The sequence below is a fragment of the Lampetra planeri genome, chromosome 30 (genome assembly GCF_965212315.1).
Source record: "Lampetra planeri chromosome 30, kcLamPlan1.2.h2, whole genome shotgun sequence".
NCBI lineage: Eukaryota > Metazoa > Chordata > Hyperoartia > Petromyzontiformes > Petromyzontidae > Lampetra > Lampetra planeri.
This window is the reverse complement of record NC_136136.1, coordinates 6,922,375-6,945,057: the sequence shown is the minus strand read 5'-3', so window position 1 is coordinate 6,945,057 and position 22,683 is coordinate 6,922,375. Positions and strand designations below refer to the sequence as shown.

Sequence of the window (22,683 nt, the reverse complement as noted above, 5' to 3'; positions counted from 1 at the left end):
GGCAAGAACATGCCTCCCTGTGCGATCCGTGATACGTGTTTTCTTCCTTCCTTCATTTGCAAACTCAGTTTAGCTGTTCTATTTCTGGTAATAGTTTATATTGTCTTTGTGGGGGGGGGGGGGTTATTATGCCTCTGCGAGTGCTTGGATGACTGCGTGAATTTCCTCCGAGTCCCAATTGCAGCCCATATTTTTGACGTGCAAAGTCACGACCGTACTGGATATCCGACGATCTGTTATTTGTTGATAAAAGCTGAACGTGTTTCAACGCGAGTGCTGACGAGGCGGGTCAAACAATACAATCGATACAATTTAATAAACATTTCCACAGAAAACAATGTTTTCAATTAAAATGTGGCCAACCCCCCCCCCCCCCCCCCGTGTACGTTGTAATTTAAGTATATACTGAATAACAATCAGTAATTTGACCCAAAAAAATAACATACTAAACCTGTGTTTCTTGACAAACATTGGACAGGGAAAAAAAAAATAATCGTAACTTTTTTTAGGTAAAAACTGAAAATTTGACGTGAAGAGAAATGATAAAACTCTCACATATTAATGAAACCGTAAAAAAAAATACATATTGCAGTTCACTACCAAAGCATTGCCTTAATACTAATTGAACACGACAGCGCACGAGCAATGGAATGTGCCCTGTGCCCACGCGTGTGCGCCAAGTGAAATGATGGCGGCGTGCGGCTCCGACTTATTTGGCGCACGGTGTGGCACCACGCGGTTGCGAGCCCGCCCGGAGTCCACCGATTTTCCTTTCACCGCGGCGCCAACACAACCGCCAGACACCACCAAGGCGGCGCAGCCCAGCGCCACCGTGTGCCGTTGGCAAAGACGGCGCTACGAGTCCGTGCAGCAGAAAATGAGCTCGGGCGACGATCGGCAGGAGTGGCACTTATATTCTTCTTTTTTGTGTATGGCTGTGTATGAATAGTAACGATAATAAATCTAAATCTAGGGTGTTTAGCAGACCTCTTGGCTTCAAGATATCTCCAGATTTGATCAAAGTAGCGGTTCAATAAGAATGTTAATGATTCAAGTGAGAGGCGTGACGGCCACCCCGCGCTAGAGCCTTTGCCTCCTTCAACAGGACGGGGTTGGTGGGTGCAAAATCGGCAAGCGTCATCAAGTCCATCGAATGGAATGTGCGACGTTGATTCAGAACGTGCCGAAACGCGACCGCGGTGCACATGGGGAGATGCTGGGTTGGCAGTGGGGGTGGGCAGTATCTGCTCAAGTCCAGGAATCACCCGGCTGGATCGCTGCCATCGCCTGGGCTCGGGCGTGACGAGCTCACGGAACAATCTGGGTCAGGGTGGCGGAGAGTCCGAGCTGCTGGTGCTGGACGGCACGGCCCTCTCTCGTTGGCGCGCCCGTGCGCGCTGCTTCAGGAACCCGAACGCCGTCTCCCGGGGGCCGTCGCTGCCACCACCGCCGGCATGCGCCGTCACCTCCAGGAGCTCGGGGACCGAAGAGGCGCGGCCCTGCCCGTGCGGGAGCTCCCGCGCCACCAGCAGCTGAGCCGCCGTGGACGCCGGCGTCCGCGGGGAGCGAGGCGGAGACGCCGGCGGCGTGGCGCCGGCTGGCTGGTGCCTCCTGTCGGCGCCATCCAGGCTCCACGTCTTGAAGAGCGCCAGCCGCACCCGCAGCGGCGCCCTCGCCGAGTGCGGCCTCTCGCCGCGCCCGGGGCTCAGGGGCGACGATCCCCGCCGCTCCTCGTGCCCATCCCTGGCGGCGCCATGTTCGCTCTGACACACAGCGCAGACTCGCTGAACTCTCGCCGCAATCGCGCGGTCACAGGCGCCGTCCAGGTGCGCGTTGATGAAAGTGAAACGCGAGTCGCAAATCATCGCGCGGCCACCGGCGGCCTGGCAAGCGACGGGCGCTCTTACCTGCGGCACGGGGGGCGACGGCCTCCGCTCGAGCAGAAACTCGTGCAGAGAGCGTCGCTTGTTCCCCGGGGAGCGGCCACACCTTGCCTTCTCTCCCAGTGCCGGCAGCCACCAGCCCGGGCCCCCCGGGGCCTCCGGCGGTCCCTGCGCAGCTGCGCCCCCGCACGCTTCTTGTCGCCCCGACCGGGGATCGGGACCCGACACGGGAGGGGCGCCGTGGTGAGCGTCCCCCGCCACCTCTTGGTGGCCGCCTCCGGGGCCGCCCGGACCGGCCGTGCCCCTGGAGGCGCTGCCCGAGGCCACTGGGGGGAGAGAGTCGCGGGGATTCGCGCGACGCAGGCCGCCCCCGAGCCGCGTGGCCTGGCACAGCGGCACGCAGCAGCATCGCTCCCGCAAGATCTGAAGCCCCACATGAGTACGTGGGATCATGTGGGGCCTCATCCGCGCACACGCACACACGTGCAGCGGGCCGGCCACACTTGAGACGTTTGTGCAGCACTGTTCGCTAACACTTGACACTGGCCCCCCCCCACCCCCCGTCACTTCCACCCTGTCTCCACAGTCGCCCCACCTGCCGACGCAGCCCCCATAATGCACTATTCAAACACTCAGTGGCTGTGCTGCACTGACCCGAATTGCTCAGTGCCTGCACCCAGCTCCCCCTGCTCCTTTTCTGACCCCTGCTTCCCTTGCTCCCTCTGCTTCTCCTGCTCCTCCTGTGCTACCGGTAAGCCTTTCTCCTGCTCTCCTTGCTCCTCATGCTCCCTCTGCTCATGCTGCTCCCACTCTGAGCCCTGTTCCTCTGGTAGCCCCTGGTTCCCCTGTGATCCCGGATTCCCTTGCGACCCTTGCGACCCCTGCGACCCCCGTGACCCCCGTTTTCCCCGGCGGGAGATTGGCCTCGCACCGTGCGGCGAGGGCCACAGCGATGCGTTGTTGTTGACGTTGCTCCCTCGGCTGCCCTCTCGCTCCACGCTGTCAGGACGGGACACTGCAGGCACAACAACACACAGGAGACACATTACGGAGACACGTCACACACACACCACCACACACAGACACATCGCCAGTATGGGTGAGTGCGTGCGAGTGTGGGCGAGTGCGTGCGAGTGCGTGCGAGTGCGGGCGAGTGCGGGCGAGTGCGGGCGAGTGTGGGCGAGTGTGGGCGAGTGCGGGCGAGTGTGGGCGAGTGTGGGCGAGTGCGTGCGAGTGCGTGCGAGTGTGGGCGAGTGTGGGCGAGTGCATGCGAGTGCGGGCGAGTGCGTGCGAGTGTGGGCGAGTGCGTGCGAGTGTGGGCGAGTGCATGCGAGTGCGGGCGAGTGCGGGCGAGTGCGGGCGAGTGCGGGCGAGTGCGGGCGAGTGCGGGCGAGTGCGGGCGAGTGTGGGCGAGTGCATGCGAGTGCGTGCGAGTGCGTGCGAGTGTGGGCGAGTGCGTGCGAGTGCGTGCGAGTGCGTGCGAGTGTGGGCGAGTGTGGGCGAGTGTGGGCGAGTGTGGTTTGGTACCGGAGGTGGCCGAGGTAGTCGAGGTGCGGTTGGACGTCTCCGATGTATCACTGGGAGGCTGGTCGCCCAACGATATGCGCAGGTCTGTGTGGTTAGAAACATCACCACGTCAACCACATCACAGAGGTAATATGCGAAGAACATTCCAATGGCCATGACGGTACCGACACCTGTGAGGTGGTTAAGGGGCCACCTGCCTTCGATGAAGTGCAGGAAGTCGGGGTCCTCCTGCTCGCCGACCCACGCAATGCCGTGCGGCCGCCGCGGTCTGATCCGGACGCCCTGGGCCTCCCCCGCACGGTCGCAACCCGCGGCCTCTTCTTCGGCCTCCTCCGCAGGCGGGAGTATGTCCCGGATGCCGGTGGAGCGGTGCGAGGTGCCGCCGCTGCTACCGCCGGCCACGGTGTTGAGGGACACGGTGGAGTAGGAGAAGTGGGACGAAGCCTCCACGGAGCGGCCACTCCCGCCCGAGCGGCCCTCGGAGCCTGATGAAAGGGCCCCGTCGTTCAGACCCTTCTGGCTGAACCCATCCAGGAGATTCCCGACAGCTGCAGCGCACGCCAAGGAGGCAATGGAGAGGGGGACAGGGCCTCAACAACGGAGTTCATAACAACCACAGTGACAACACACCAGGTCCAATTGCATGGAGTCTCTCCTGCCATCCCAGGGGCAGATTGGCCTCCATAACGATTGAGACACATCCACGACGTTCACCTCGCGATCAATAATCAGGAATCTACATGCGATAAATCATCTCCAAAAACAATGAACAAAAACAAACCATTGATTAACAATGAGTAATCAATAATAATAATAATCGGTCCAATAAAAAAAGTCGATAATAATTGAGAACAATCACCAGCAATTAATTGATATATAATCAGCGGCTTGAGAAGCTGTAGCTGCAGGAGAAGAGGAAAGCAAGAGTAGCCAACAGACAGCGTTTGATTAGAAGTGCAAGCGATTGTTAGGCAGGGGAGGTTGTGTCGACAGTGGGGTCAGGGGTGAGAGTTCGCTGGGAGAGTGGGGGGGGGCCCCAGCTGCCTTACACTGCGAGCGCCGGTATGTGACCTTCGTCCCATCGTCAGGGCCACGGCGCTGGTTCCTCCGCATCGGCACATTGCGCTGCCAGCCAGCTTGAGAGCCACACATTCACATACGTCAGACGCACCTCGTCATCCACCCCACCTCGTCATCACGTCATCCTCAGACCATCCACCTCGTCACCCACTCTTTCATTGCCCACCCACCTGCGCTCCTCGTCGCCCGCTCTCCTATTCACCACTCTCCTCATTACCCTCCCCTCTTTGTCGCCCGCCCTCGCTTCTGCCCATCTCCTTCACTCGACAATCTCCGTCTCACTTCCACCTCTAGTCCACCTCGCCCCTGCCGCCCTGGGCCGCGTGCATGCCCGTGTGCCGCGGCTCCGCTCACCGTTCGGCCTCTCGCCGCCGAGGTCGTCGTCGAACGTGATCCGGGGCAGAGAGAGACCTCCGTCCACGGTGTCCCCGGACAGCACCGACAGCTCCAGCTGGGACCGCACCTGTGCGCCGCACCCACCGCACGCACTCCGCGTCACCGCACGCACGGCGCCGAGACGCCACCGCCCCGCACTGTCATGATCGCGGAGCGAAGTGACCGCCACGTGGAGTCGCGCTCCTCTTACCTTCTCCTTCAGCCCCTCCTTCTTGTTCTTGATGAGCTTCTTCATCTTGTCGATCCAGTTCCCTTTTCTGCGGCGGAAACACATGCCGCGCACACAGCTCGCGTCATAACACAAACACACGGTCTGCAGAATACACAAGCACACACAGAGCACTCCGTCTACATGATACAAACAAATATCCCCCATATAGCCTTAACAGACTGTAGGAGCAAGTGCTGTTAGCAAGCACCTATGAAGACCGGCATGGCACACGAGGTGGGTGGCCAGCACCACGCCCGGCCGCCTTTGTCTCCCTCGTGGCGATGACTTAGGGGAGGGCCCAGAAATAGTTAAAATAATCCGCCACTGTTATTGCTTGTGAGCAGGAATCGAACTCGGGTCAGCGGGTTACTACCACAGTGCACTAACTACTAAGCTACCGCTCCCCAACCATGATCACACGCGGGCACACACACGGGCACCGCCGTGACCCCCCCACGCACCGTTTCGGGGAGGGGTCCGGGAGTCTGTTTTGATTCAAGATCTTCTCCTCCAGCCGGTCCTTCTGCCAGCGGAGCTCGTTCAGCTTGTCCCTGCGGGAAGAGAGAGAGCGCCCGGGGTTCAGCTCGCGGGGGTTTTAGTCGCACGCTCTTGCCCAGCGCGCACTCAACCGAACCGCGAGTACGTTTGGTAATCGCGCGCTCATTCTCATAGCGTGAGGCTGTCACGAAGGACGGCGCTGCTGTGTTGCACGGGCCCAGTCACTCGGGTATTCTCCACCTTGCGTAAGTACTCGTGCGTACAGGTAGCCACCCACCCCGGAGGAACTAACACGGTTACCCACGCTGGCACTCACGCGAGTGCTAACACGCAGAGGTACTCACGCGTACAGCTACTCAGCCACTCACGCAGCCACCCACTCATTCACTCATCTAGTCATACACAGAGGTACACAGTTGCTAAACTCACCAAACAGGTGTTCACACAAGTATTAACAGTATGGAGGTACTCACAAAATCATAACAAGCAATCAATTGCTCACACGGGTAGTTAGACTATAAAACTATAAACTTATTTTATTTTACCAGGTAAAGCCCACTGACCTATGTAGCTCTTTTTCAGAAGCGACCTGGCCACAAACAATAGCTCAACCAAGTGGCTTATCACGTGGAAATTTATCGCAGTATATACTCTGAATTCATCTTTCTAAATGTGGAGGGAAAAAACGGAGGACCCGGAGAAATGCAAACTCCAAATATGCAGACGTCAGGGTTGGGATCGAATCCACGACCTTCAGCAGACCAGGCAAGGGCGATAACATCTTGCCACCGTGACAAGGTGTTACCTCCCTCGCCTTGACACTCACGCAGTCACTCGCACACAGCTGCACTCACAGGTACTGCTTCTGCTCCTCCATGTACTGCTCCTTGCTCTCCATCGTCTGGTCCATGAGCTCCTTGTTGCGCGTCATCATGGTCTGCACCTGGTCGAGGAGGTGCCGGTTCTCCTCCTCCAGGTTCCCCTTCAGCTGAGACAGCAGCTGAGCGTGGAGGGGGCGGGGGGCAGACGGAGCCGGGGTTGGACTCGCGCACCCCCCCCCCCCAACCCCTGGTGTTGTGCGACGTCGCCTCGCGCGACCTCCACGTTCAAGCGACCCGGACCTTGACCGTCCGCTCGGCCGATGCCAGGGCCGCTCTTCGTCGCTGAGCGGCGGTCATCGGCGGCTCGGTTATTGGCGTCGTAAACGCCCGACAGCGGCGCGGCTCGACATTCCGTGCACGCCATCGCGTAAAGCAAGGGCCACTGGCCAACACGTCGCCAATTTTGTTTCAAGGCCACAGCTTTACTGACGAATGCACCGAGTCCTTACGAGTAGGTTGGGGATACTAGCTTTTTACAAATAACGTGAGACGGTTGGAGCTTTGACGACGGTCGCCAGGGGTGTACCGCGAATGCGAACCCTTCACCTCGCCTAGTTTTTCTACCGGGTCGACGCGGCCGTAGGTACGTGGGCCCATTGGCGTTGGGAGAGCGTCAACCTCGTTTTAAAAGAGCACTACACGACCTTCACGGTCGTCCCGTGTTTACGATCCGGACGCCGGTATCGACGCCCTACGCTCGCGCCGCGTCGCCCGGAGCCCCGCGGCATCAGGCCGATCCCCGGTGGTGTGGTGGAGGCATCGCGTGCGCGCGGGGTCGCCGCACCTCGCAATGGTTGGAGAACTTGGCCATGACGATGTCGAGCTGCTGGTGCTGCTCCTTGAGCTCGGCGTGCGCCGACTGCAGCTTGGCGTGCTCCAGCTGGGCGCCGTGCAGGGCGCTCGTGCTCGCGCGCAGCTCACCCTGCAGCTCCTCGCGCTCCTTGCCCAGCTGCGCTTGCTCCGAGCAGAGCCTGCCGGCGCGCAGAGACGCCCCCACCCCCCGCGAGCCTCGTTAGCGGCGCCGGCGGCGAGCACGCACGCACACACCCAGCAGACAGCGATCTCACCACTCTCCGCATTACCGACATGCACAAGCGACTCTTTATTAAACGTAAATTCGCTCGAACAACCAACATGAACGTTAACATTAGTTACAGTCTTATCTAGGGAAGCATCGGGGAGCCTCCAGACTTATTATCGGGAGGGTCTCGCACCGACGCTGGGCCAGTCCCCCCAAATGAGTAAATTGCACGATTCCTCAGTCGAGGATAAAAGCGGAAGGCCGCTCCCTGCCCGACTGTAACGATGAGCGCCGGACACGGAGAGCCGGAAATAAACAACAACCAAAAGTGCTTTCCCACGCGCTGGGTACGAGGAAGTGGCGTGGGAGGGACGGTGGGGGGGGGGAGGTGGGGGAGCTCAGAAGATGAGGTTGAGGATGCGCGAGAGGGCGTGCGGGGCCCCCTGTCGTGCAGTAGCACACTTGTCGTGTTCGAGGCGCAGGCAGCGGTGCTCGAGCAGCAGCGCGGCGTGGCGGCTCGCCTCCTCCTGCATGCGCTCGCGCTCCGCGTGCAGGCTGCCCTCCAGCTCCTCCAGCTGCCCCCGCTGGCTCTCCAACTGGTTGTACCTGCGGCGCGGACAGGGCGCAGCGGGATAACGACGAGGCTCGCCGAGCAGACCGAGCCGGCGTCCCGTGCCTTCGCAGCTTGCGCCGCCGACTCCTGGTGGCGCCCGCGCCGGGCGGCTTGGCATGGGCCGCTTGTCTACCCAAGAATGGGAGTTTGGAGAAGACGTTCGATGGTCAGTTTAACACGTAGGCTTTCACGACTAATATCATCCATAAGAGGTTTTTTGGGTAATGGACATGGTGTCGATGGTATTTGGGCTCGCTTGTACCTCCTGCAATAGCGCGTGTTATTCAGCGATCGGTGATGCGGGTGACGCATTTGCATTTCGCTCACTTAAAGAGAACCACAGACTCCCACACAGATGGGTAAACTCACATTAGGTACACACGGATTAGCACAAAGACCCATGAACTCGCACAGAGACCCGTGCACTATGCTGCACAGTGCGATGCGGGCGAAGGGTCTCAACTTCACCGCAGTCGCAATCGGGGGGCTGCGACTCCTTACTTCGCCACTCGCGGAGTTCTAACCACCTGGTTCTGCGCAGGCCGGCGTTTGAGAGACACGGAGAAGCCAGAGGGAGTTCCCCTCGCTGGTTCTAGAGCCGCACGAGGAGCGCCGGCGAGGTACCTGTCCTGGAGCTCCCTGTGCGCCAGCTCGAGGGTGCGGTGGGTGCCCTTGAGGCCGCCGTGCTTGGCGATGAGCGCCTCGTACTCGGAGGCCTGGCGCTCGTGCAGGACGCTCAGCCGCTCGTGGTCGCGCAGCAGCGACTCGTAGTTCCGGCGCAGCTCGTCCCGCGCGCGGCCCAGCGCCTCCAGCTCGCTCTCCAGGCCCGAGCGCACACCCTGGAGCTGCGCGTTCTGCGCCAGCAGCGTGGACGCCTGCGTGTTCAGCGCCGAGCCCTCCACCTGCACGCGCGACCGGTCGGTACCGGGCGTTAGCAGGGGCGGCACAAGCGCGTCCGCGGTTCCCGTCTACCGCGAGCAAATGCTCCTGCGGGGCATCCGCCCGCTGGAGGAGGGGGGGTTACGCACCTGCAGCTTGGCATTTTGCGTTTGCAGGGCGGCGTTGTGCTCGTGCAGTGCGGCGGCCTGCTGCTGCAGGGCAGCGATCTGGCCCTGCAGGTGATCGTTCTGCGTCTCCAGCTGCCGGAACTGCGCGGACTGCGCCTGGCGCTCGGCCTGCAGCGTCGCGTTCTGTGCGGCCGACCGGGACACGCACGCGTGCACGTAGGATCAGCCACGTGCGGTGGAGCCCCCGTGATGCTAGACTGTGTTGTGTGTGTGGTTAAACATCAGCACTGGAGGGGGCTTGGCCCTGGGACTGTGGGGTTGCGTGCGTGTCCATGTAAGTCTGTGTGTGTGTGTGTCCGTGCGTGCGTGCGTACCCGTGTGTGCCCATGTGCATCTGTGTGTATCTGTGCATGTCCGTGTGGATCTGTGTTTGTCCGTGTGTGTCCGTGTGCATCTGTGTGTGTCCGTGCGTGTCCGTGTGCATCTGTGTGTGTCCGCGCGTGTCATTCGAGCACTAGGGGGGATAGAGAGGACATTGCCATGGTGATAGTGTCGTACGGCTCGTTCCACGTCGATGAGCCGGTCCTTGACTCGGAGCAGCTCCCGCGTCGCCTCCTGCCCCTCCCAGCCGCCCGAGGAACCGCTCTCCGTTTGCCGCTCATCCTCACGGTGCCTCAGATCCTCGTAACTCTTCTTCACCTTGTGTCGACAGACACTGACATTCAGTCGGATGTCCTGGAAATCCACCACAAGTTCTAGGATGCAGATCGTCACTCATGGAACTTTCAAAAGTTGAGCTGGGGACTCACGTATAGGAGCTCCTCCCGGAGCTGCGTGTTGGTGTCGGACAGCGCCCGCATTCGCGGCTCCAGCGCTGAGCCCACGCTGCTCTCCTCCCTGACCACCAACGGACCAACCGCAGGCTCCAGAAGCTCAGTGTCGCTACAACCAGAAACAAGAACGACAGTCGGGAAATCAGCGCAGTCCCGGTCGATCGCCAAATTCTCGCCAGCACAACGCTCCCGAAAGCTGTGGCACGAGTGTCGCGTAGCTGCCCGCACCGTGAACGAGGACGCTCGGTCTCCCCGCTGCACTGGCCCTGCCGGCGCCCCCGGGAATCGGGCCCAATTTCCTCGCGCTGCTGCTTCAGCCTCTCCAAGTCGGCACTCAGCTGCTGGGACCTCAGCTTTTCACACACCAGCTCCTGCAGCACAACAGGACCACGGTAAGCGGCAAGGGCCGTCGCTCCTTTCCCATCACGTCCCCGTGCGTTACCGCCTTGACGGGCAAACCGCCCCCAGCGGGCAGGGCGCACGCACCTCCTGCAGGGCGGCAAGGGTCGTGCCGTCGAGGGAGGCCTGCTTGGCGGCGTCGCGGGCCTCCCTCTCCGCCTCCTGGAGCCGAGCACAGGCCTCGTGCAGCCGAGCGGCCTCCAGCGACGCTTCGCTCGCCTCCCGCTCCGACCGCGCCGCCGACGCCGCGCGCTCCTCCAGGGCGCCCTCCCGCTCCTCCAGCAGCTGCCGCAGCCGCCGGCTCTCCTTGCCGAACTCGCGCGCCTCCCGCTCCGCCCGCGCCAGCTCGGCCTCCAGTCCCGCACGCGCCAGCTCCAGTCGCTCGGCGCGCTCCCTCTCCTGCCGAAGTCACAAGGGGGGAGGGGGTGGGGGGAGGCGGTAGGGGTGAGCGGCAGCAGTCCGACGATCACCGGATGCTCGTCGCGATCCCCTCCGCCCGACGGCTTGACCGACTTCCGCACGGCCGGCGATCTCACCCCGCCCCCCCGGAGCGGCCGCGCCCACTCACGTCGGCACTGTCCAGCAGCCGGCGCTCCAGCTCGCCGGTCTTGTGCCCGGACTCCTCCAGCGCCGCGCGCAGCTCCTGCGCCTCGGCCTGCAGGCCGCGCACGCTGGCGTCGAGCCTCTCGGCCCGGCGCCCCGCGGCCCGCGCTGCCTCCAGGCTCTGCAGCAGCGCCTCCCGGCTCTGCTCCAGCTCCAGTTTCTCGAGCTCGACGAGCGCCAGCCGTGCCTTGGCCGCGCGCAGCTCCTCCGCCTCCCGCCTCAGCTGCAGGTTTTCGTCTTCGAGCTGCACACACTCAGAGCGCAGCGCCTCCAGTTCGGCGGCGCGGTCGCGCAGCGCGTCCAGCACCTTCTTGAGACGGCGCACCTCGGCCGCGAGCGCCGCGTTCTCCTGCTCCATGGCATGTGCGCGCTCGCTCGACACCAGCAGCGTGGCGGCGCGGCGCTGCAGCTGCTCCGTGTCCTTCCGTGTCTTGCGGGCCTCGGCCTCCAGCTCGCCGACGCGCTCCTGTTGGCGCTCGAGGTCTGACAGCGCTCGCCGGCGCTCGGCCTCCGCTTGGCCCAGGCGCAAGCTCGTCTCCGCCAGCGTCTCCTGCGTACGGAGGCATCGGCGATCGGCAAGGAGCCTGCGCTGCAGCAATTCTAGGCACCGAAATAAAAACTCACGCCCCACAACTCGCCATCTTTGCCCAGTGCTAGTACTGACCTGACACCCTCACGCTAACCTTAACCAGATCGCCACGGCCCAAACCGCCGGCAGCGGTACCTGCAGCAGGCGCGTCTCGGTGGCGCCGTCATCCCTGGCCCGTGCCTCGGCACCGGCTTGCATGGCGTCTCGCAACGTCGCCACGGTCCCGCGCAGGTGAGTGTTCTCCTCCTCCAGCTGCTGCACCTGTGGGGGTCACGAACCGGGCAGGAGGAGTGGAGGGGCGGTACGGAGAGTCACCGCTGTTCTGTCGAGACACTGTCGTCTGGCTCACTGAGCATCTTGTGAAGCGATGAGGCAGACGAGGCTACATTTCTCCTAAACTCCGTATACTGCTCCCATTTCGATCCCAAAGGTTCGTGCTTAATTTCCAGCGGCTGCCCTGTTTTAACTGTCAAAATACCACGCACCATCTGATTCGCAGTGGACATTAAAGATCCAGTGACGTCATTTGCAAGAGTCGGCCATTGTGTGCCGATGTCATCGTCCAAATTTGCCTGATTAGAATAATTAAACCGCACACCACTCAATGGAAATTTACACAGCAATTATCGCCCTCTACTGCAAGAGTTACCTCAAAAAAGAGTCAACAGACTCAGTGAGGCTTTCCTGGGCAAACAAACTAAATCATCATCTCACCGCATCTGTGGCCACCAAGGGCGGGCCCCCCCTGGGAGCGGCCTGCACTCACCTTCCTCGCCATGGCTTCACGCACCATCTCCACCGTCCTCTCCAGTTGCATCTTCTCCTGCAGCAGTCCCTCCCTGAGGTCTCCGGCCGAGCGCAAGCCCTGCAGCTCAAGCTCCAGCAGCTCCACCTGCCCGGCGGGGCGGAAGCTTAGCGCGACGCTTGCTCGCGACGCCGTAACGATCCCACCTCGCAGCGCCGGGGGGTCAAAAGGTATTTTTGAACCTCAAGAGAATTTGGAACCCGGGATCAGAATACCACGGGGATCAAAACACTATCTCACGCCGGCCTGGCCCCCACCGCACCTTTCTCAGCAGGTCCTGCTCGCCGGCGCCCTGCTGCTGGTGGCACCTGTCGCCGCCCCCCTCGGTTGCCTCCTCCCTGGCCGCCCGGCGCGGGCGAGCGTCGTCGAGCTCCGCCGGACTCTGCGACGCCAGCGCCTGCTGCAGCTCCAACACCGTCTGCTCCAGCAGCCGGTTGTCGGTCTCCAGCTGGATGAGGCGGCCCGACACGCTCTCGCCCACCTCGGCGCTCAGCGCCCTGCCTGCGCTCGCACAACGGCCGTCGCACGGGCATCAGCGTGGGCCCGTCCAGATTATGTCCATGTGCACATGCGAGAATGCGTGTGTACATGTCTGCGTCAATCTGTGTGCGTCGCTGCATCCGTGCGCTGTCTGCGAGTGCTGCATGCCGGCGGCGCTGTCCTCGGAGCCGCCCGTCTGCCGGCGCTCCCTGCTACGTTGTGCCGACTCCTCCAGGCTCCGCGTCTGCGCAATCTCCAGTTGCAGTTTTTCCTCCAGCACCTCATCCAGCCGCTTCTGGCTCTCCTCGAATTCCTGGGGGCGGCACCATCACGACGACGCCGCTCGACTGCGCTCCTCCGTGGCCGGCGCCAAGGGTTTTAGGAGGGGGCCGCGCTGGTGTCGCCTGCGCCCATTACCATGTGCAGGTCCTGGAGACGCGAGCGCAGCACGAGCCGCTCTTTCTCCAGCTCGTGCGTGCGGTCGCAGCGAGCCCTCGCCGCCTCCAGCTGCTGCTCCAGCACGGCCCGCGTCTCCAGCAGCACGGCTGTGTCTCTCTGCAGCTCCTGCGCCGCCGCGGCAGGCGACGCGACGCGCACACAGGCGGCACGACAACCACAGCACCTCCGATTAGCACGGTTGGCCGCGTAGGGTGTTAAACAAGTTCAACACACACACGTACATTTGAACACGCGATCAGACGTAACGGCGACCAGCACGCAAAACGCAGCGACAACCGCGCAGCCCGACTGCCGGGGCGCACACCTCGACGCGGGCCTTGTAGAAGGGCAGGTCCTGCAGGCGTTCCCGCAGGCGCTCCACGTCCGCCTCGAACCGCTCGGCACGCCCTGCCTTCTCCAGCAGCCCGTCACGCTCGTCCCGGAAGGCTCGCACCCAGCGCGCATCCGCCGCCAGCTGCTGGCTCTGGCACAGCGCGACACGACGCTCGCTAGAACCGGGCCCCGTTGGCCGAGGGCGTCGACGCCGCCACCGCCACGCTCGACCGCAGCGTTAGAATGACTCCATCCTTGGCCAAATCCTTGGCTGGCGGCGGTGTCAGCGCAGATTTTATGGCGTTGTAAAACGTCTGCGTGTGCGCACGCACGCACTCTGTATACGCTGAGTGGGTTAGGGGTACTTTCTTTTTTCACTCACAAACTCCTCGACGAAGCATTTTCTTTTTCAGAAATAAAGAACCAGGGCGAACCCTGTATGTGTGGTGGCGTACTCACACGGACACTCTTAGCTTTTCTCCTGTGTCACTTTATTTACCTTGCATCCAGTATGGATGCTCCTCACTTACACTAACACACACACACACACCCTTGTTCCGAACTCCCCGACTTACCCCTACTCATCTCCGCACACCTCGTGCGCGGTATCCACCCTGTCTCCCCCGCTCTCTCTCAACACTCCGCTAACCCTCTTACTCAATACTCCGCTAACTCTCTCACTCTATACTCCGCTAACCTGTCCTGCTTCCCTCACACCTCCGCCCTCGTCCCTGCCCCCAGCAGGGGATCAGTCAACACTGCTGGGGAGGACGAGGTGAGGAAGGCGAGGGTCCAGGCGTCTTCTCCCCGACTCTTGTCTTCTTCATCCCTTGAGCACCAACCCCGTGCCGCTCCGCACACTCCCTCATATATCCCTCCTCATTTGGGGTCCTCACTTATCCCCCCATTAAGCTGGCACCTCTACTGCGCTTCCAGCACGCGCTATCTCCTATCGCCTCCATCTCCTGCCTCTCCAGCATCTACCCCGTGCTCCAACGCTTGCACCTGCTCGTCCCCAAATGCACCCGCTCAATCACTGCTTCTCCCCCTAATTGCTGCCCCCTCTCCGGCACCTAATCCATGTCTCCCCGCTTACCTCTGCGGGACCTCAGTTGCACCCTCTCTTTGCTAACCCCGCGGGGGAAGGACAACAAACTAAACACAAAAAAACAGTTCCTGAGCCTCACCGAGGTGGCTGGCTGGGTCGACTGGCCCTGACCCAGTAGAGGGCGTGTGCACCGTCAACGTCGGGGATTGTGTATTCTTTTAGCACAACCTATGACCTTTGCATGCAACCCAGACGCCGGTATCGATGTCGTGCGGTCGCCCATGTCGCCCAGCACTGCCACTCACATCTGAAGCAAGGCCAGCTGGGGTCTGTGCATGCGCGCACTTACCTCGTGCTGCAGGCGCTTCAGCTCGGCACTCAGCTGCTGCGCCTCGGCCCGACAGTCGAGCAGCTCCTCGCTCCGCTCCTCCCTGCCGGGACCACACGGCCATACTTCACCACTGACGCCAGCAGCTCACCGACCCAACCGCAAGGGGCGTGCACGTTTGTGCCCGCGGGAGCCAAGCGACACTTCTCTTAACGTTGGCGCGGACGTGACTGCGTGCGCTGCCCGTTTCGGGGCTTACAGGTCCTGGCGCACGCGACGCAGCTTGGCTTTGCTGTCGGCGAGCTCCACAGCCAGGTGCTGTCTGCTGTCCAGCGCCACCGCCGCATCCGTGCCTGTGCCGATCGGGGTCCGCATGCCGGCGCCAGGTCCCGGCCGCCCCTGCGACGGCGCTGCCGCCGTCTGCGCCGAGTCCCGCTCCTGCTGCAGCTCCACGATCGCCTGCCAGACAACATGGCAGCACGTCACGGCTACGGCGCCAGCTGCAACCCACACGGCTGCTTTATACTGGGGCAACTTAATGGCAGTGCGCCGGGCCGTAGGTCTGCGTGCGAATGCTCACGTCGGCATATTTGTCGCGCTGGCGCAGCAGGTTCCGGAGCTGGTGCAGCAGGGTGCCGGTGGCGGCCTGCAGCTCGTCCCGTGGCAGCTCCTCCAGTTCGGACCACTGCATCTCCAGAACGTTCTCCGGGTTCTGTGTCACCTGCACGCACGCACGGGCGCCATCGTGTTCGTGCGCTGGTCTCACCGCGCGGTTCCCGTGCGGTTAGCGTGTGCGGTTGGCGTGGGGAGGCACCTCCTGGATGTGAGAGACGATGTTCGCCTGCGTGGACAGGTCCAGCTCCGTGATCTTCTCGATGAACACCTCCTTGTGCTCGCACTGGAGGTACAGCAGGAGTTAAGGACGGCTGGGAAAAATGAGGTGGCTTTTGAACAATGAGTACTGCAAATGGGCGCCGGGAGGAGCATCTATACCTGTACGGCACACCCCAGCATCAGCAGCAGAATCTTCCTCATCTCGTCAATGCCTTGCTCTGAAAATGAGAGAGATTCAGGTAAATTCCATCAAATGATCTGTGTTCAAGCACTTAGTTTATTATTGCTTGTGTGTGTGTGTGTGTTCATGTAGACATGGACGTCCACACTGGCTGAGGGGGCCCACAGGCCACGGTAGTCTGTGGTGCGAGTGTAAGAGTGACGTCATCACCAGTAAACGGGTCCCTGGCGATGGTGAACACGTTGGGGAGAGCCATCACGACCCACTGCTGTAAAACCTCCTGCATCACAACAAAAGAACATGAACGCCCTGATGTCAACAACACTCACTCACCACCCAACGCACTCAGCCAGCACCCACACCACTCACATAAAACACCACCAAATACTCACACCATTCACCCAGGACCCACACCACTTACCCAGAATCCATAGCACTCGATCATCACACACACCACGCACACTCCTTCCTCTATCCATCCACCAAAGCGAAAAATAACAACTGCCAAGCTGCCCGAATGCCACAAAACCCAGGCAGGGTCACAACAGTGACCACAAAGCCATTGTGGTCGGACGTGCCCACTGGCATATTTATGGGCACCCGAGGGCAGCGCTGTCCCCACACCGCGTCGCCACCTTCGTCAAAATTCCCGGCATTGGGCGAGTGTGAATATTGCTCCACCACCCCATCCCACGTTCCCCGTAGGGCCCAATGGGGCCCCGCGGTGGCAGGTGGGCGCGTGGCAGTGGCGATGAGTGCGAAGTATTGCGCAAGTGGGCAGGAAGGAAGAGGTTTGATTTCACATGCCGTGCGTGCGGAAGTCAATGTGCACACGGCTGATAAAGCATCTTGGGGCTGGCGTCCCCGGAGCCAATCCGCACTCTTCATTAGACTGCCCCCCATCGCCCCACCCCCCGCACTGTGCGGAGGTTGCAGCTTTCCATTTATGCTTGTATGAGAGAGTCCATTTGAGGGAAATGGCTATTTTCCTCCCACAGAAATAGACACTTTTGAATTCACCGTCATGCAGCTAAATATACTCACGATTCCAACCGCTTGTGTTGTTTTTCTTTCAAAATATTAAGCAACTGATGTGTTTTCCAGTCGGTGCGAGTTCCACGTAACCGAGAGATTTTCCCACCTACTTGTAGAGTGGACATATCCTCACACAGGGACTGACAAACGCAACGAATATCCAATCTTATGCGCGCCAGCGCTGCCGGCTGTGCACAGCTCCGTCTCATGTCTGCAAAACGAGCCTCCCTTTCGCCGTCCTCCCCGACGTGTTTTTCGAGCCAAGCTTCCGCGCCACTCTCTCGGGAGGAACCACGATCTCCCCGTTTCCCCACGTGTGTTCCTGTTCCCTGCCCAACGCTGGCGTGGCCGGGACCACAACGGGTCCAGGCGACGCCAGACCCGGGCGTGGCGTGGCATGGACCGCAACTTATCTGGATCAGGAGAAACGTGGACTTCTAAATACGTGTCGGTGAGCGGCGGGCTCGGCGTGCATTAGGCCCTGCGCACTGTCGGTCATGTGATGGTGTCCACACCTGGTAGTAGCTCTGGATGCGCCGCACCAGGAACCGCAGGTTCTGAACGCGCAAACTCACGTCACCGTTGACTTGCTGGTGAGCCACATGGTTGGTTGGACGTGGGTCACTGAAAATCAACCAAGAAAGCATTTTTTTACTAACCTAACTAGAACTTCTACAGGCAGCAGAAAGATAAATACAACTGCCCCCGTAGTCTATAAAGATTGGCACGGCACATGAGGAGGTGTGTGGCCAGAACCAGGCCTTGTTACTTTTTCCCATTGCTGATGTGCATACAACCACACCAGGTACTTATTAAAGCCGAGTCGACCTAGGAAAGGCCTAGGAACGGTTTATATAATCACCACTGGTGTTAGCCACAGCCAGGAATCGAACCCGGGCTGCCAGGTTCATAGCGCAATGTGGCAACCGCTGAGCTACCGCTTCACAAAGGCAGCACGCACACAGCACAGGCATCAGCAGCGCACAATGATGCCAGCAGCTGAGCCTGTGTCACCCAGGACTCTGCAATCCCTGCCCAGCACCTACATGAGCTGCATGAAGTCGTTGAGGACCACGCCGTCCACTAGGCCCAGGTACTCGGAACTGCTGCCGGCGCCGGGTTCGGCCAATGGGCCCATCGTCTTCACCTGCCGGCGTGCACATGATGGGATATACCCTTGCACACTGCTCATCCTTTGTCCACACCACATCTGGACATCATCACCCTCTGCTCCTGTTCACTAGGTAACCACCATGATCTGCACGAATAATGATATATTGTTTGTTTTTTTTGACCAAGACAGTTTCAATGATTGTAATGTTCTTCTTCAAAAGTGTTTTGTGGTGGTAGGAGACCGGATTACCAGAACACAACACACCGGCCACACTCCAAGGTCTGCACAGACAGGTTCACAAACCCGCTTGATCTACAGCCATCTCTTGGGCACTGCGCAGCTTGGCAGGTTTGAAAGCTTCACAAAACGAGGTGATACGCCACCCTCGCCCAGAGGCGTGTGCCACTGTGCCCGGCTCTGATAAGTCAGCTCTTTCACACATAGTCTCACTTACTTCAGCATGATTACTCCATCGAGGGACCGAGACATCATATGGTGGCATGGGTGTGGACCCAGTGCCTTAATATCGAGCCGGACCGGTCCAGAACGGTCCGGAACGCTGCTCCAGAAATTATTTTGGCACGCCACATCAATCTCACCTTGTGTCAGTTTCATGACACTTATTTTGTCCTCAGAATTATGCCAATATATAGTACAATAAGATATAATTATTATGGATAGGCACACGTTGTACTCCAGTGGTTTATTGCCTTATGTCAATAATACATATTATTCCAAGTCATGCTAGCAGAGTTATAGAGAATATCGAGTGAGAAATTAATCCCTATGTGGTGGCTACGCCAGAACATCAGTAGTCAAAATGTAATTACTGTATGTTCAACGAACGTACACAAAATGCATGTCACAGTGATTCCACCCAGGATGTTGTGCAGCTAAAAGCATCATCCTGAAGAGGTGCAGTGTGACGAGCATCTCTCCTGGTCCATTAATATTTAATTATCACACCTCAGTCCCCCCTCATACCTGTCAACCCCTTATCAGTGCCTACCTTATTAGACCAATTCAGACCTTATTGGTCACCCCGTGCCCTTATAAATCTCAACGTTCATCCAACAAAGTCTCATCACAAGGGAGAAACACAAACAAATAGACAAAAAATGTGCCCGTATGAAACGGCTGTACGCCGTATGGACCCGATAACTCAATTTCCCTGTACAAGAATACGGGTAACACAGTATGGGTCGACAGGTGTGCCCCTCTCCACCCGGTGGACGCTAGTGATGAACAATATCTAATTTAAGGGAATGTGCCAAAATGGCAATGCAGGACCCTTCTCTCACGGAATCTTAGAACACGGTGAAAAAAATGTATCTCCCCCATATTGATGGTCCAACCCATGTACGATCTCTTGGGGTGTCCCCCTCTTTCGTCGGTCCCACCACCACCACACACACAGAGAGGGGGAGCCGCTTACCCAGGCGACCAGGGCGCCGCTCAGGAGCCGCTCCATCTCGCCGTGGTTCGGCTCGCGGGACCCCTCCTCGCCACGGGTTCCCGGGCCAGGCTCGGCCTGCAGGCCGCCTCGAGGTTCCATGTCCACGTCCCCGGGGGCCCGTGCCGCATGCCGGGGGGGGGGAGGGGAGGACGCGGGGTGGTTTGGGGGGCGGTGGAGGCTCGGGGCGTCCCTCCTCACTGCACCGGCCGTCTCATGGCCGAGCTGGTAGGTAGCAGCAGACCTCACGCAACAAACAGACGCAGGCAGCGGATCAAATTAGCCTCTTCCCGTGGGAGGGATTTTTTGGGGGGGGACGGCAAACGGCGCCCGTGGGGGGCGCGTTCGCTCACAGCCGGCGCCGTTGACGATGATAATGTTCGGGACGATGACAAGAGAGAGAGGAGGGCGAGAGATGAGGAGGGCAACGTGTGCGGACGACCTTTGGGCTCGGGGTGTTGGCCCCTTCCGCCCCCGTCGCCTCTGCGGGAGGACGCGTCACGACTCCGCATCTGCCCGGGGCGCCGCCAGGCACGGCTCCGAGGCCACCATAGCGACACCCCCCCCCCACCCAGCCACCCACCCACCCCCGTCTCGCTGGCCCGCCTGGCCTCGGTGCCACCTCGGAGCCGGCAGGCCCCGGGCACAGGGCACCACGACGGCGCGCTCACCTGCAGAAGCAGAAGCAGCAGCAAGGGGGGTGCGCGTCTGCTCCATTGGCTTGGTCCCCTGCTCCTGAAAACGGCGCTTCGACGACGTCACCACCACTACCACCTTCTCAAGCGGCAGCGGCAGAGGAACGTGACCCAGGAGATTTGGTCGTGTGGCAGATATATTCACCAAGTGAGCGCTCGACCAGCGGCACCGCCACCACCACCACCCACGCCGGTGCCGAGCCGAGGATCCTTGTTACCAGCTCCGCGTCCTCCTTACCCCCGTGTCCAGAGCTCCCCCCAACCCTCCCACCAACCCTCCCACACCGAGCTCCGCATGGGCTGTGAAACTCACGCACACCTCCAGTTAGATGACAGCGACCCCTGGTGACTGCTGCAGAGAGTGGCGCGAGATGGGGGAAGGTGGTGGTGGTGGTGGGGCTCATAACGGTTCAGTATGGGCCACCACGTCAATATGGACAAATAGTCCAAAACGCTGGCTTAGCAGGATTTCGCGTTTATAGCCGCAACCATGTCGGCTAAATAATAAAATAATTCCACGTCGCCACCATGCAGTCTTCGCTGCCCCCTAGAGAGCACATGGAAAGCTGCTGCCCCCCCTCCCACTGTTTGCCACGTGTGTTCGGTGGAGCACCGCTCCCTTACAGCCCCGTGCTCACGTTAGAATTTCAAGCTCCCAGTAAAGTATGTCTTGCGGTCTCCCCCACAGCTCAATTATAATACACGGCCAGTGGTGTTGCGTTGGTACATTTTCTCACTGGGCCTTTAAGAGTTCTTGCGATAGCGAAGAGAAATTACTCCACCTATGGACGAATTCATGGTGGCAAGTTTTAGAAATTACCCTCAAATTCCACAATTGGGATTAAGCACAGCAGCAATCATCGCCCCCTACTGCGAAAACGTGGCAGGACCCCCCCCCCCCCCCTAAGTCATGAAAGTGAGGCTTTTCTGCGTAAACAAGCGCAAATAATGATATGCCCTTGTTTCGCTTTCACTCTATCCAAAATAGACGTTTGTTAATCCACTGCTGGATGAGGGCCACTCCGCGTCGTGCGAGTCATGGGTCTTATTTGACCATACTTCAACCACGCGGTTCCGTGTGGGTTGGTGAGCAGAGATGTACTGCCCTCTGCTGCCTAATACGTAACCCGGCAGATAAATTTGTATTTGAACGGTTCACTGAAGTATTCAGCATACCAGCTGATTTTGTCAAACCACGAAGAGAACGCAAAATACCAGGATGGGTTTAATTTACAAGAGTTGACCCCGTTCAAAAAACTTACAAAAGCATGAAAAATCGAAACAAATGATATATCGGAATGGGAAGACGATTTTGTTTTTGGCGTATATTTTGCAACTCCGGTGTGTTTTCCGTGTGAAAAGGGCGAAACGTGAACCGGTGATTTTGTGCGATTTTGTTTGATTTCCCTCGCGATAATATTTCATCCAAGCGACAAATCGGGCGACTCTATGGAATGAGGATGACAAGATGCATATTTGGGAGCGATTCCGGACACGTATGATGATGTATCCTGTATCGTCAGTTCGCTGATGCACACATCTCCCATCTCATTCGTGAATGGAAAATTAAAGACAAACCACAGTCGCGCGATTGTGGCCATGGTCACAAGGTGCTCTCCAAACCTTCTGGTTACCATCAAAGGTTTGTGCATGAAGCCATCCAGATATACAAACATAGACATAACTTCAACCGTGATGATGGGTACAAATTGAGCAATCATTGTAAAGATGTTATTAACCATGTAAAAAAGATTTAACTACGCATATTTGTACCATCTTATTTGACAGGAACTAGTCTATTTTACCGAGTTGTTGACATCCTCAGCGTTTAACAGTGCTGCTATATATATATATTTTTGTTTTGGAAGCCAACATCGGCCGTAATTCTTGCGGAGGTGCTTAACAGCTGTTACCTTCCCCTTCTAGCCCCGCCCACCTCCCCCCCAGTCCCTGACTGTCACATTTAGATAAGCTCCTCCCCCCTCCCCTTAACTAGTATTTAAGATCTTGTCTCTTGGATTTCCCTTCACTTGATACTGTAAATTTGGCTGTGACGGTCCCACCTGAAGACGGAGACTTGTGTTGCCTCCGAAACGTCGTGATTTAATTAAGTTATTTTCATTTATTATTATTTTATTTTATTATTATTATTTTACCTACGTGACTTTACCGAAAAAACGTAATAGTATGAATCCTTGCAGTCACGAAAGCTTCAATTCTAGAACCAAACTTTGGACCTTGTAAACTTGTGCTGTAGTCTGTGCTTCTTCAAAGGAGGGGGAAGAGTAAAACTGCAACAATTGTCTCCTTATAACCCCTCGCGTCGTGGCAAACAGGCCTCGACGTTGGAATGTATCTGCTGAAGATGTGGCCATACGCAAGAATAGAAAGAAAACTG

General features: G+C 59.1%; 1 protein-coding gene across 6 annotated transcripts; it reads right to left on the bottom strand.

Annotated features, from left to right (window-relative positions):
• Positions 1 to 297: 297 nt before the first annotated feature.
• On the bottom strand, positions 298 to 20,538 carry LOC144728887 (girdin-like). Of its 6 annotated transcripts, none has more exons than XM_078608599.1 (35): positions 20,262 to 20,538; positions 19,573 to 19,834; positions 18,070 to 18,170; positions 17,539 to 17,647; positions 16,199 to 16,268; positions 15,967 to 16,025; positions 15,788 to 15,871; positions 15,554 to 15,694; positions 15,233 to 15,432; positions 14,995 to 15,076; positions 13,590 to 13,748; positions 13,244 to 13,390; positions 12,995 to 13,139; positions 12,609 to 12,847; positions 12,308 to 12,433; positions 11,677 to 11,802; positions 10,918 to 11,502; positions 10,437 to 10,748; positions 10,179 to 10,321; positions 9,927 to 10,059; positions 9,676 to 9,816; positions 9,139 to 9,300; positions 8,735 to 9,012; positions 7,960 to 8,103; positions 7,261 to 7,447; positions 6,450 to 6,595; positions 5,559 to 5,648; positions 5,077 to 5,143; positions 4,845 to 4,953; positions 4,460 to 4,546; positions 3,608 to 3,958; positions 3,411 to 3,494; positions 2,815 to 2,898; positions 1,908 to 2,209; positions 298 to 1,763 (listed from the first exon to the last, which is right to left on the bottom strand). In XM_078608599.1, the coding sequence occupies exons 2-35, from the start codon at positions 19,690 to 19,692 to the stop codon at positions 1,326 to 1,328; spliced, it is 5,751 nt and encodes a 1,916-aa protein (XP_078464725.1). In that variant the 5' UTR covers positions 19,693 to 19,834; positions 20,262 to 20,538; the 3' UTR covers positions 298 to 1,325. The 6 variants fall into 6 exon arrangements, with proteins under 6 accessions (XP_078464725.1, XP_078464729.1, XP_078464727.1 ...); XM_078608603.1 differs by having other exon boundaries at positions 9,676 to 9,807; XM_078608601.1 differs by having other exon boundaries at positions 19,573 to 19,815.
• Between the last annotated feature and the right edge of the window lie 2,145 nt (positions 20,539 to 22,683).